The following is a 14,388-nucleotide window of genomic DNA, read 5'->3' on the forward strand; positions in this document are numbered from 1 at the left end:
GCCTAACCTGACACATTGCTTTATGTTCCAGTTTTTAGAAGCAGGCAGATTATATTACCTGAATTAAAATGCTTTTGAGACTAAAGGTAGTGTCTTAAATTTTAACTTCCGAGTTTCCTTTTAGTACAACTTTGATTAAATGATGGGGATTTAGTTTCCATAGCTTCCGACATTGTTAAAATGGAAAGCAGGAAACAGTTTATAGCAAAACCCGAGCTTGTTTGTCTAGACTAAGTAGAGGCTGTGAGCAAAGATTTGTGTTTTTGTGTGTGCGTCCTTGACAGATGCGCGTGGTACCTTGAGCCATAATTGTTCTAGATCCAAATTCCAACGTCTACCAGTAATTGTATTGTGTAGTCGCAGTAAATAATATTAAATCCCCAAAGTTACTTAGGTTTGCTTTATCTATCTATGTTTTAAAATAATTTTTTGTGCTTTCAAATAGAAGCTTACATGTTTTTCTGAATTAGATCACATTGTTGTAATTACGAAAGACTTAATCAGTCTGTATATGTTGTATGATAAGTCTTAAATTATTTGCACTGTTACCTAGTTTCTCTTCTTCCAATGTAAGTTATTACTGGTTTAGTATATGTGGTTTATTTTCTCTTTAGGAAGCCATCATTCTTCCGAGGGCAATGAAGGAACAGAAATGGAAGTACCAGCCGAAGGTTAGAAATGAAGGGATTTTTAATTTTCTGTATTTGCATTGCTTGCTCTCTATTATAGAGAATATTACCCTTCAAGCACCTTATTGGGAACCAAAAAGATGATTGTTTTGGTATGCCTTCTTAGCCAACAGGTTTACTGTTTTAGTGCTAAGATGTAATATACATCTTTTACTGTATTGAATAATAAAGCGTATGGGGATGAAAACATAAGCGGTAAGTAAAACTCTTCATGCTGCAGAATACTGCCCTTTTTCCTGGTCGTCTTGTGCCATATTAAGAATCTCTTAGGAAAGAGTGACTTCAGTGTTTTAGACTTAAAAATATGACTGGCTTCTGTCGCTATTTCATTCTTAAACATACTATTTAATGGCACCGTTTTTTTTAAGTAGGGTAGTATTTCCACTTAGGATTAATAGAGGAGGGATTTTCTCTCTGCTTATTTTTATACCCACAATTACCCTGGGGAACTCCTTTGTCTGTTTACCAGCCAGTCCTCCTTTGATCCTAGCATTAAGTGAAAATTTAACTGTGGTACAGCTTTTTAAATTCTTGCAACCTTGAGTTGAAACTGTTATCGTGCAGAATGACTTCCTATTTCTAAGCAGTTTATATAGCTCCAAAAGAATTCTTAGAGCTTTCTCCCAAGGAAAATGACAGGTGTGAGGTACCTGAATTTTGTTTTAGTATTATTATTTCTCTCATAAACTGGTCATGTTGTGTCGTCTTTTTTTTTTTTTTTCCTGGAATAAAAAGGGAGGCTATTCTGTAAATTTTTATTCCTTATATTTGCTTTTTTATTTAACTTTTTTAAATCATTCATGAATTTCCACCTGAGTAGAGGGAGATCTCAAGATCCCTGGAATGTTGACTAAGCCTTCCAAATTCAATTTTAGAATTAGGGTTTCTAACTGAGAAACATTTCTTGCAGAGATACCGAGATGCTCATTTTCAACAATATTTTACATTTCTTTTTGAGATCTTTTTATAGAAAATTATGTGGATGAATTTTTTTCTGTTTTACCGGGTGGAGGTAACTAGATGTTTCGTTTGTAACAAAATCTCTGTTTTAGATGTGCAGTATATTTGCAACAGTGAAATACCTGTGTACAGGACACAGATGGCACACGGCTTCTTCAGGCAGTCTGCATTGCTTCATCGTCCACAATTTGGTCATTAGATATTAGGCTTTGAAATACTTGATGTTTGAGATTTCTATTGCCACATTGCACTATGAACAGAGTTGAGTCATACCTGGGTTCTGGTCTTTATTCCTTTACTAACAAGTAAACATAATCTTTGGCAAATCAATTAATCTCTCAACCTTTGCAAAATGAAAAGAGAGTTGATGGTGATGCTCTCTAGCTGAGCTTTCTAGCACTAACATTCTGATGTACATGGTTTTGTGTAGTAACAACTATAAATAAAGTATCTAAGTTTTAAAAGGACGCTGCATATATAAAGGTAGGGGATAGAGCCCTGTATGCATTTGTCCTAGTCATTGGCTTGGTAGGAGGGTCCCCAAAGCAAAAGATTGATTGTGGTTTTATTTAACAATATAAACCCCTCCTAGGACTTCTGAAATGAGAGGGGAAATAGCAAACAGAAGAGAAAAAAAGCCTTTGGTTTTATCCCAGCATCTTCTAGTTCCAGCAGGAAAGCAATAGGGATGCCATTATAATCTCCTTCCTCTAAAATCTGAGTGTTTTGAGTCCGTTGATGCAGGTAACTTGGTATTATCAAATAGTGTTCCAGAATTTTCCTATTTTCTGTTTTCTCTCCTCCCTGTTTACGATGAAAAGGGTCAGATATTTTAACCTAACAAATACGAGATGAATTCAAATGCCAGTAAAATTTCATATAGTAGGCTGCTTTTTGAGTAACAAATTAGTAAAATGTTGGAACATACAGAAAGTGCTTTATAACGAATGTCATTTTAGAATTTTATTTTTTTCAAGATTCTACTCAGCATGTCCCTTCAGAAACAAGTGAGGACCCTGAAGTTGAGGTGACTATTGAAGGTTAGTTGTCTCAAAGCCTTGATTCCAAAAGTTCACTTCTGGTCATAAACCTATTTGTCACATTCACATGGCTAAGTGTGCATCTCATTCATTCTTCAAGGTAGCTTGTGAAGAGAAGTGCAGCATCTCTGTGTATGTGTGAGCAAAGCAGCCCGCTTCCCCGCAGTGCGGCCGGGCCTTTGGGAGTGGTAGACAACACAGGAGGCCGCGGGCGCAAGCGGTGGCCCGCACGCGGACCGAGCTATGCTTTTCTACCCCCAGGACCCGAAAACAGACAAACGAGAACCATGACCAGACCTGATGGTGCTCGCGAACAGATTTTATGACCTTGGTTGAGTCGTGATAGAAGAGAGCAAGCTAGTAACCCAGTGAGGTGGAAGGGAAGGTGTGGACACTTAGTTACTCCTTCACGTTTACCCCTAGAATACTGTCGAAGGCTAACGCACAATCTGTCTTTAAAAACTGTTTTTGAAGCCATACCGACAAATACATTCTCAGGTAATACCTGTAACTAACGGGGCTTCAAACCTGGTTTTTCTGCCAAGGTAATGCATGAATGCAGATGGGCCAGAATGATTTATAAATTCAGCTAATAGAATTAACAGTCTCACTTTTCATATTTCATAATTACCAAATGCACAGTGATGTTTTTCCTTCTCAGTTGATGTCTCATGCCACTCCTCTAAGGGCCCCCCCCCCCCCAGAGTAGCTCTTCCCTAAGGTAAAATATGGAAACACTACAATAAATTGCACTATGTCAAGTTTTCTTTACCCCCTGCCTTGTTTTAAAGTCCCCAAACTCAGGGGTAGATGTCAGTTTATTGTATATACATGTAAAAGTAATTTTGTGTATAAGTACACATGTATGTGCATATTTAGTTTCACAAAAATATATGTTTGCAGCATGCAGCATTATAATGAATATTTGAAATACACCTACATCATATTTCCAAAGAATCCCTCCTCCCCCGCCCCATCTTGGTGTTTCAGTTTTGGGGAGTTTTTTTTTTTTTAACTGCTGCCTAACCTTTCTTAGTTTGATTTCTTTCTCTCTCTGTCTCTCTGTCTCTCTGTCTCTCTCTCTTAATAACTGTCTCCTGTTGTCATTTGGTTATTTATCGTGTCTGCCTATTTCATACTACTCAAAATGTCTGTCTTCATTGCTTCTAAGATATAAATTGATGATTCTCATGAGTATTTATTTCATACTTCATTTGTTAATCTCAATTTCATATACATATTTCTTTTATTAATATAATTTTACTAACCTAAAAGCAATTTTGAATTGTTTGTAGTCAGCATTAAATAATTGAATTTAATTGTTTTTTAGTTAGAAGTCTCATTAATTTTCAGAGAAGAACATCTTACGAACATATAAATATTCTACACACTCAGACCTTTGTCCTTTCTGTAGAGAATAAGAGAAATAGATGATTATTAAAATTATTAGAATAAAACTTCTAAATAGGACCAGTAACCCATTAGATTTATGAATCCTTAAAGCAGATACAGACTATATTAAAATTGTTTAGAAAATAAATGCTTGCTTTTATATCAAGAGACCTTTAAAGACAATCATGGAGTAAACGGCTTGTGAGCCTAACGCATGTCAGTCTCTTCAATCCTAACTCTTTGGAGGGAGAGATAAATCTTGGTTCTTTGAAACTAAGACCTACGCCAGAAGTTTGATTTGCCATCCTGATTTATTAACGAGTAGTAGCGTTTCTTTACTATGTTCGGAAGACCAGTGAAATGCCAGAAGACCATGCAAAGTAATTGCTTTTCAGGCTGTCCTTTTCCACGGCATATACATTCAGGCACATGATATGGATCAGCCTTAATTAAATTGATAATTAACTTTTCATCCATACATTAAGGAAGGTAAACTCTAAGTGTGATATTAACAAGGAAGGTCAAAAGAGAACTTACATACACATCTGTTTGATAAGCATATCGTATATTTTTTCTGGAAAGATGACCGCGAACTGGTGGATACTAGTTAAATATCGTTAGAAGATAAAATGTACTGTGTAGAAAAGTGCACGGGCATGGAAATAGTGCCGTTGGTTTTTTGTTTGGTTTGCTTTGAAGCAAGTGACCTGAAAAAAAGACCCCTACTGTAGTAAGTTTTGAGGTTGGAAAATCCCTGCCTTTCATGAACAGAGCAAGTTGGAAAGGAAAAATGTATCTAGAGACTGGTGTTAGTTTTGTTTTGGAAAATTCTGTGCTTTAGAGCAAATAAATGAAGGTAATCCTACTTGCCTGGGGATAACTTTGATTTTCTCCCATTGTGTCTTTTTGCGCTTCCCAAAAACTTTTCTAGTTTCTAGAAAAGAAAAAAAAAAAAAGAACTTGCCATCAAGTAAGTTTGTTAGATTTTCCATCGCACTTTATCGTTGATCTCTGTTTTTGAAATTACGTAGGGATAACGAAGAGGCCCATTTGGCATTACCGCAGATGCTGACCTAGGATCACAGCCCTGCCCATCGCTGGCGGCGTGCTCCTACTCGTGCACCCGTTTGTCCCGGAAGTCATTGTACGCATTCCGGCTTGTATGGCTTTGGTCTGGGAAACAGCCTTCCGAATAATGTGACCAAGCCTGCCTTCATTTAGCCAACATCATGCCCACATTTTGGAGGGACCAGACTGCTGACAGGTCTTTGCTAAGTGTAGAGAAAATCATATTTCAGAATTGTTGGGTTTAGCATGTTAATAAAGGAAAGTTCTTTTGCCTCAAAAGAGAGGTTTCCTTATCATACACTCGTCTCAGGGCATCGGTCGCCAAACCCTAGCCATTCACACATGTGCGTTCTGCTGTGGCCTCACTTCCTGTTCGTGTCTTACCCTCGTTTTTTCTTTAAGGTGATTGTAAAGAGATTCACTTAGAAATTAATCCTTCATCTTCTTCAGTAAAACTGTGTTTGAAATACTCAATTTTATTTCTCGTGTACATGGAAACGTACACATAAATATTTCAACCCAGGAATGTAGTCCCACACGGACTGTAATTGGAGAACAGTTTTAGAGCTTCAGCAGCCGGATTACTCGTCGTCCTCTGTTGGTATCCTTTTCTATGATATTCACGTGTAGGACCTTCGTAAATTTTGGGCTACCGCTTGTAATTAGGACTCCACTGCTCAAGTACTCATGTCGTCCTTCTGTGGCTACCAGGCGGCTTGTATGTGCCCCAGCCGCATAGGTGCCAAGGACTGAGGAGTGAACGAGATAGGCAGGTCCACCTGGAGGGTTCTGGGCAAGACGTTCTGTCCTTCACTTTGAAGATACAACGCAGCTTTGTGCTCCTTTGTGAGAGACCGAGAGCAGGCCAGAGCAGAAGCCGGAAAACCGGCTTAGCAGGCTGTTGTAGGTAGCCACCCAGGGCTGGCTGTCTGTCTGGGAACAGGAAGGTGGCAGTGGAGGTAAAAGTGGGTGAATTCCGGGCGTGTCCTGAAAGTGGAGCCCGTAGGCTTTGCTGTTCGCCAGTGTTTACTTGCTGTGCTGATCGTGCAAACGTTCCTGGCACGTTCACAGCGTCTGGACGATTGAGGAGGTTAGTATTTGAAATGTTTGTGTTTTCACTTTTGTAACTGCTAAAGAGTCACTTAATGAAATTGCAGTTATTTATGTAGAGATTAGAATTTTAGAGGAGTTGGGACCTGGGTCCATGGGTGAAAACTGGTATCCATTAATTTGAAACGGGTAATGTAATTCTTAACGGCTCTGCCTAATTTCGAAGGGGATACAGTGCCTAGTTTATTTCAATTCTTAAAACATAGCTATCACATTGTATGATGAAAACATTAGCATTTGAGTATGTTGCACGTAAGAGTATCAGAAAATTTGTTTCATGTTCTATTAATGCATTCAGTTTTAAGAATGCCATAATACATTTGATCTCAGAAGTCTGTATTGTCCCTAGGTGTGTTTGTAAATATGTTGCAAAAAAGAGACCGGGGGTTTCTAAATATAAGTATTGAGTCCCGGGACGTCGCTGCCTTTTTTCAAGATGCGGTGGGTGCTTGTGTTAGTACTGGCAACGTGGCGCCTAAATACTCGCGCGTAGCAACCTTTTCGCATTAAAATATTTTGAAATTTATCTTACAAGCTTTTAGTATCGATGAAGTAAAGCTTTTCAATTCGGGCTTGAATTTGAAGCTCCCTGAACTTGTGTGTCTTTTAACACAAAAGTGGTGGCTCCCACATTGTAATGTGGGAAATACCACGATAATTAGGACGCCAGCGTTCTCTCTGCAGGGCCTGGTTAGAAGATGGAGGCAAACATTTAGAGCTCTATTTGGTATTTTTCCTGCAGAGAAGTAGGTAATTTTGATCCTTTGTGGAAAGGATTTCGAGGTCAAGAATAACATTTTCTCATGCTCTTCGCAAAAGAAATTACAGGTTTTTTTGTAGCAAAGAGTGGAGAAGACCACGGGAGATACGGGCAAGTTCGTAGCTGATCTTTTGATTTTGTTCCACGTGTCACATAATACAAAACACCCCAAAAGTGATTATGAAATGGGATAGTCTTACTAGAATGTGTGGTAATATATTTTATTATCACAAATAATTAAATCCATCTCTCTGCATTTGTTCACATGTATAGGTTGAACGTCATTATTTCTGGCTGGAGAGAAAGAAATGAGATACCACTTTTTAATATGTTCCAATCTGTTCTCTCATTTGTCTGGTTCGAAAATATTCCCCTAGATTTGTCTTTGTTCTTTTTTTTTTTTTTTTGTCCTAATGGTTAATGAGGTTGCGTTTGTAAAATATGTTTATCCTATGAAATCTTTTATGGTCTAAAATAAACTGATTCAAGGGGTTTTGACAACGCTCTTGTGCCCTTTCCCCTTGGCCTCCGTTTCAAAGAGTTTGTAGTAGAGATCAATATAATAGATTGCTGGGATCTTTCATTACCACCCTCCAGCTCTCAGGTTTTTTTGTTTTTGTTTTTGTTTTTGTTTTTTATTCTCTTTCAGTTTTCATTTTATGTAATTCGGTTAACAGTCAGCTCAAATGATGACTGTAGAAATAGGTTACATTAGCCTACAGGGACAGTCCTTTTGTTTTTAATGTTTTTAAAGAAATGTTAACATGAAGCATTTAAAATGCTTTGACACTTGGGTGCCTGGCTGGCTTAGTTCTTAGAGCTTGCCACCCTTGATCTGAGGGGTCATGAGTTTGAGCCCCGTGAGGGGCATAGAGATTACTTAAAAATTAAGATAAAATGATTTGACACTATTCATAGGTGAAACGAATGTCTTTTGTTTTACCTTATACCAACTAGCATCAAAATATACTTAGGTTTCTAAAACTGGGAGTTGAAAAAGATGGGGTGGTTTTTTTCAGTATGTTTTCCCAAATGTGTCTTTTTAGGTTGAATTTAATTACTTGATAGTCTTTTATAGCCTCTTGACCATTTTTATAGCTATTTGACCACTAATCCTTGTAGTAATTAAACAAGCCCAGATGACACGGGCTAGTTTTATTTTACTAGTGGTTTGTAACTTTGAAATCTTCTATGGTAGGTTTCCTTTTGTTCTGGATTTGAACAAGGGTTTCTACAGTGGCAGTTAGCACCTGGAAGTTATAGTGTCGTAAATCGTTCATCTGATAACATTTCCCTAAAGTAGCATCCCCTAAACGTAGCATCTTGGTCTTTCCCAGCTCATAAATGGGTCCTGATGTGACTTGATCTGGTATTGGTGATATTGGTGACTTTTTCTCCTATTGGATAAAATAATCAGTAAATGATTTCAGGTTACTGGAATGTTGGTTGGCATTAGAGGAAGAACCCAGAGTGCACGAACCAGGGGGGGGGACAGCGTCTGTTGTGCTCTCTGCTGCTGTGATGGGACCGACATACAAGTATTTTAGGCTTCGGTCAAATTTCCCCTTGTACGTTAAATGTACATACCAAGGACATAAAAGTTACATGTGGCTGTCCCAGGCAACGTTGTATATTTGGCGAGATTTGGATTTCTTGTTGCCTCTGCGAGAGTGACGCGTTAGTCTGCTGGTGTGAGTTCCGGTTGGAATGTGATCTCGGCTGCTTTGGCGAGTGCTGTGACATGGTCACTTAGCTTTCCCTGCGCCGGTGTCTTGAACTGTCAGGCGACAGTGAGAAAGACCTAAAAGGGGACCTGTCTTACCTGCGTGGCATCTTTTGGTGACGGCCTTTAACACAGTGGCTATTTCTCCTCTACCCCATATTTAGTTTCCAGTATGGATTTCTCAGAGTGAGGTTTTTAGTAATTTATGAATGAGCTTTGAGCATAACTCTTAGTACTGTGCCACGTGACATTTTCAGGGGCTAGAGAAAAGATGACGTTGACAGCTCTTACTTTATTCAGATGTCCTTAATTCACGTACTAGCTGAAGTCCTAGCAGAGTTGAGCTGCAGACCTGTCCGTGAAGAGGTTGGCATGAACTCACGCTACGAACGTCTACAAACATCTTAAGTAGTCCACGTTCCGTACTGAAATCTCTGATTGCTCATTTCTGCTAGGTTTTGTCTTCACTCAGTCAGTATTATCTGTTTCACAGATAACGTAGCCGCCCTGTTTCATTAATTCTGTGAGTTTTGTGTTTGTTCAAAGTGTTCGACGTGTAGTATCCGCCCTCCCTGTTTATGCATGCCTGGATTTTGTGTAAGCTGGAGCATTTTTCTCTTCAAGCTATATATTTCCTCCCCTTTTTCTTATGTATTTGTATAATTGTAGGTATCTGTGTCTATCAAAATCTTTTTCTTGAAAGGCTTCAAAGAAACTGTAATCCTAGGAACTGAGAGGAGTTAGGGGAGAAGGGAGATTTATGAGGATGTGATTTGAAGAGAGCAAACGAAAGAAAATGAAGTAAGGCCAAGGAAAGTGAGGAATGTTCACCTGAGCACATCACCCAAGAGTAGGGAACCTGCAGGCATGCCTGGGAAGGAATAGGCCGAGAGGGACCCTACTGATGGCTGCTGCTACGCGCGCGTGGAAAGCCCCCTCCCCCCATCCTTTTGAATGTTGAGTATTGAGCAGACGGTGGCCCTAACTCACTTAGACCGTTCCTCCAGTGATGACGGTTTTCTTTTTCAAGATGATGATTACTCTCCACCTACCAAGAGACCAAAGAGCAGCGAGCCGCCCCAGCCACCAGTCACGGAGCCTGCCAATGCTGGGAAGCGGAAAGTGAGGGAGTTCAACTTCGGTAGGTTCTGGGTCAAATACAGGCCCCTTTGCTCTCTGTCCTTCCAAATGCTTTCTGTTCCTGATCAGAGTTCTAGCCTTTCTTTTTGGGGGGAAGGGGGTTGCTTTAAAATGTATAGTTAAAACATTGAACGTCTCCATTTTTTAAATAGCATTTTAGTATTTTAATTTGTCATAGTCCTAAATACCGGATTTAAATTGAATTTATATAGATAGTAGTAAGTTTACGTGGCACTCTAGTTTAGGTTGCAACTGTACGTAGATACTTATTTCCACACAACTTAGACATGTTTTAGAAGGTTTCCTGAACGACCTTGGAGCCCTCCCTCTTTTCTGCCTCCACCGTACAGTGTTTAATTGGACTGGTCTTTTCTGTCCTGCTTTTCAGAAATTATCAGGCTAAAAAGAGGTATTCAGTAAGAAGTGTTTCAAAAATAAACTGTAAACCATCTCTTAAAATCTCTTATTGGACCAATTCTAAGAACCACAAAAAAGGGAAAAGTTCTTAAGAAAGCAGTAAAATTATATAGATGGAGTTGGATTATTAGCAATTAGGACTGGCGTTACCTGGCCACCTCATTCGGTGCAGTATGTGACGCTGGATTTCAGGGTTGTGAGTTCGAGTCCCACGTTGGCCGTAGAGATTATGTAATAAAAAATTAGGGGAGGTGCTTGGGTGGCTCAGTCAGTTAAGTGTTCAACTTCGGCTCAGGTCATGATCTCGCGGTTTGTGGGTTTGAGTCCCACGTCGGGCTCTATGCTGACAGCTCAGAGCCTGGAGCCTCCTTCAGATTCGGTGTCTCCCCTGCTCTCTGCCCCTCCCCCGCACTCTGTCTCTGTGTCTGTCTCTGTCTCTCTCAAAATGAATAAATAAACGTCGGGGGAAAAATCAGAAAAAAATTAATTTGAATGTATGATGTAGAAAATAAGTCATTAGGTGTTGGGTCATCTCAACACAGCAGTGCCCCCAACGGGGATTCCTCATTGAGATGTAACTGTGACTCCCAATTTTTCAGAGAAGTGGAATGCTCGAATCACTGATCTCCGTAAACAAGTGGAAGAGTTGTTTGAAAGAAAATATGGTAAGTCTGAACTCAAAAATTCTTGAGTAGTTTGTTGAAAAGCATTTTAATAATGGGGTTACTTTTCAACCAGTCAGTGTACAAAAGGCCGCTTCTCCCAGTGAAGTGTGCCTTACTTGCATATGTGTCCGTCGCAAGGTCATGGGTAGGGTCCGTCCAGATGTTACAGACCTTGTCACTAGGAAGCCTAGGGAAAGTTTTGTCTCTGTGGTTATCAGTTAGCATTTCCTGTAATCCTTCTGCTTGCGCGTTTGGGAGTTCACATACATATTTGTTGCACCCTGGACAGCTAATTGAAGATAAAATTCTTCAGTCATAGTCTTTCTTAATCCACTGTGTTAAGTCCAGTATTCAACTAGATGTCCTTATTTGTTCTGCTATTGATGCATAATTGTTTAAGTTAGGTCTCACATTCTCCTTTTCTTTTCGTATTCTATCCTCCATCTATCTTTAGTGACCAACCAGTGTTATTACTGGTCGGCATATATTAAATTCTCACCTAAAAATAGCAACCATCGCTGGAGAGTATCAGCTGTTTCGCTGTGTTTTTATTTGGAGGATTCTTTACTTTGCAGTTCACTGACAGTCTTTAAATGGGTCAATATATTGAATTTTTTAACTTGAAAATCCTATTTTTAGGGTGCTCTCCGGTATCACTGAATTGCTTTGGGTGAATTTCTTACATGATAAACTACACTGACATTATTGACTTTACTAAACTTGAAATAATAGCTCCTGTATCCTTTCCATGGATGACAGCTGACCTGTCAGCGAAGATTTAGAATAAGAGGAAATTCAGTAGCAAATTCAGTAACTTGCCCTTAATGCATTCACTTATTTCCTGCAGGTTCTCTTAGTAGTTCTCCCTCTCCAGAAGCCGTAGCTTTTTGCCTGTGGTTTTAATCGGCCCACTTCAGAGCAGAGACTCCCCTAATTCGCTCTACATTAAGCACTGTCCCGTGCTGGTAAGGTCCCGGGCCCTGGGACAGGAGGCTTGGCCGGTCCCCTTCATCCTCTCTGAGCCTTGCTGTCCTCTCCGGTGAAACGGTCAGGAGAGCGTAGATGTGCTGGGAAGATGTGAGGAGACAGACAGCGTAGTGTGTGTAAAGAGCTTCCTGTAAGTGGTGTGTAAGCACAGAGAAGGTGCTCGCTGTTTATAGCTGTGTTATTATAGACTTAACGCAGTCCTGTTTCGAGGAAGAAGAATTTACTGTCCTAACAGTTTTATAAATCTCACAAAGAGAAGCACAGATTATGTTTTTGCTTTTGTTGTGATGGTGATTCATTTCATTAGTTTGCATATGAGAAAATAATGCTTACCAACCATTATGAGATGAGAGGCACGGTATTCACATTTTACAATTTGAAACCTTTTTAATGGTAATCGCCCCAAGGAAAGATATTTTCCTTGTTCTGTGGGAACAGGATTTTCGGGTGCACGGTGTAAACAAAGGATATTAACCGTGACTCCGTATTAACGTGTACCGTGGTGAATGTGAAACTCAAGTACAAGTATTAATGTTCGGCAAACAGACGAATTTCACATAAATTACTAGGAAAAAGGAGCAGCTGTTCTGCTGAGGGGGATTCCCCCGGGAGGAGAAGGAAGAAAGGGAGTGCACAGAAGTCATTTTCCTTTGGGGACTTGGAGCCTTTCGTCGCGTCCTTAGCGACTCTGCTGTTCTTACGGCGCACACTCGCTAGAAGACTTTTTCTGTGACTCCGCTGTGTTCGTGAACGAAGTAGAAGCCTTTGTGAGAAGAGCGATGCGTGTCTGCTCTGCACTCATAGGACACTTGGCGTGTGTTTGACTCCGTGTCAAAAGGTTTAGCTGTGAAAGTTTTACTACTGTCGACCAATGTGCCTGTGTTGTGGATGAGCTCACCTGATGCTTTTCTCAATCTTTTTATTCTGGAAACTTCCAAACAAAAAGAATGTAAATGATGTTCAGACCCTCTAAGTATCCACCACCCAGATTCAACAGCCGGTATTTAACATTCCAGTATTTTCCTTGTCCGCTCTCTCCTGTCCCATCTCTTTCTGATGCAAGCCTGTTTTAATATTTTAAACCTGCGGTGTCCCGGACATCATGTCATTTTAGCTCTATCAAGTCTATATTCAAAATGGGGAATCGAGGGGGTGCCTGGCTGGCTCATTCAGTAGAGCGCGCCATTCTTGATCTTGGGGTCGTGAGTTCGAGCCCCACCTTGGTCGTAAAGCTTACTCGAAAAAAAAAAATTTGAAAATGGGGAGTTGGGTGAGAGGAAAGCATGGTCTTAATATCAGCTCCACCATCACACCTGGAAACACTACCCTGCTGTTTAGAAAACCTGATCCTTTGCAGTTTGTTTGATGGAATCACCAAGGTCTTTCTCCTTCTATTTGATTCCTAAGAGTCTCCGTGCTTTTTTGACCTGTAGCTGCTATATTATTTTACCTTTGGATAAATCAATCTTGGCAGAAGCTTTCCAATTAAGAAAATCCTCTGCGTGAGTTATTTCATTAAAAACTCTTTTCTTACACTAAAGTTTATTGTTGAAAAATTTTACTGTATGTGTTAGCTGATGTTTACCAACGTGTTTTTGTGGCTCATGGGTGGTTCAGGTTTCAATAGGACATCTGGCTGCATCTACATGACTCAGAATAATCCACTATTTGATTGCAGATTGGGTTAGAGTACCGGCACCTTTGGTGTTCTTTTTCTTTTAGTTCTTTTGTACTATTTTTCTTGTGATGATTCAGTTACAGTAAGCAGAAGTAAAGATAAAGCTACAAAACGTACAGAGCAGTACGTGTTCATTTATTCTGTTGTACAATCTGTGGTTAATCCTTGTCATTGAATGATTTTTCCTTTCTCTTTTTATCCTTAAAGCTCAAGCTATAAAAGCCAAAGGTCCTGTGACGATCCCGTACCCTCTTTTCCAGTCACACGTTGAAGATCTTTATGTAGAAGGACTTCCGGAAGGAATTCCTTTTAGGAGACCGTCTACTTATGGAATTCCTCGCCTTGAGAGGATATTACTTGCAAAGGAAAGGATTCGTTTTGTGATTAAGAAGTAAGACTGTGGACTCTCATCTTTGTTCTTTAGTGCATCTTTCTATATTGTTACCAAACATTCATCAATCTCTAGGGCTATATCTTAATTAGATTGAGTTATATATTGTTTTATTTACCACTTTTGAATGTGTCTGTGGACAAGATTTTCGTGGTCATGCCCAGAGTTGGCTCTCGGAACATGAATACCTGCCTGTACGTGATTCCCACATAGCCGTCATGTTCTTTTTCCAGTTTGCTGCTAAGTAAAGGAATCAGTATAATATAAAAAGTAATGCAGTACCAACTAATATCAGTAAAACAGTGTCTTGATTTTAGATTTGAATTAAAAAAAATTTTTTTGTAATGTTTATTTATTTCAGAGAGAGA

The 14,388-nt window shown here is 39.6% G+C and overlaps 1 protein-coding gene across 6 annotated transcripts in view; it reads left to right on the forward strand.

Annotated features, from left to right (window-relative positions):
* The window catches only part of GTF2I (general transcription factor IIi), a 110,221-nt gene that overhangs the window by 62,402 nt on the left and 33,431 nt on the right, over positions 1 to 14,388 (forward strand). For 3 of the 6 annotated variants that reach the window (XM_058710187.1, XM_058710188.1, XM_058710189.1), the window contains 5 exons: positions 615 to 671; positions 2,627 to 2,689; positions 9,773 to 9,883; positions 10,899 to 10,964; positions 13,837 to 14,020. In XM_058710187.1, coding sequence (XP_058566170.1) covers positions 615 to 671; positions 2,627 to 2,689; positions 9,773 to 9,883; positions 10,899 to 10,964; positions 13,837 to 14,020 — 481 coding nt within the window. The remainder of the gene's footprint in view (positions 1 to 614; positions 672 to 2,626; positions 2,690 to 9,772; positions 9,884 to 10,898; positions 10,965 to 13,836; positions 14,021 to 14,388) is intronic. The other 3 variants (XM_058710191.1, XM_058710192.1, XM_058710193.1) reach the window with 1 other exon arrangement.

The sequence above is a fragment of the Neofelis nebulosa genome, chromosome 18, assembly GCF_028018385.1.
Source record: "Neofelis nebulosa isolate mNeoNeb1 chromosome 18, mNeoNeb1.pri, whole genome shotgun sequence".
NCBI classification, from domain to species: Eukaryota; Metazoa; Chordata; class Mammalia; order Carnivora; family Felidae; genus Neofelis; species Neofelis nebulosa.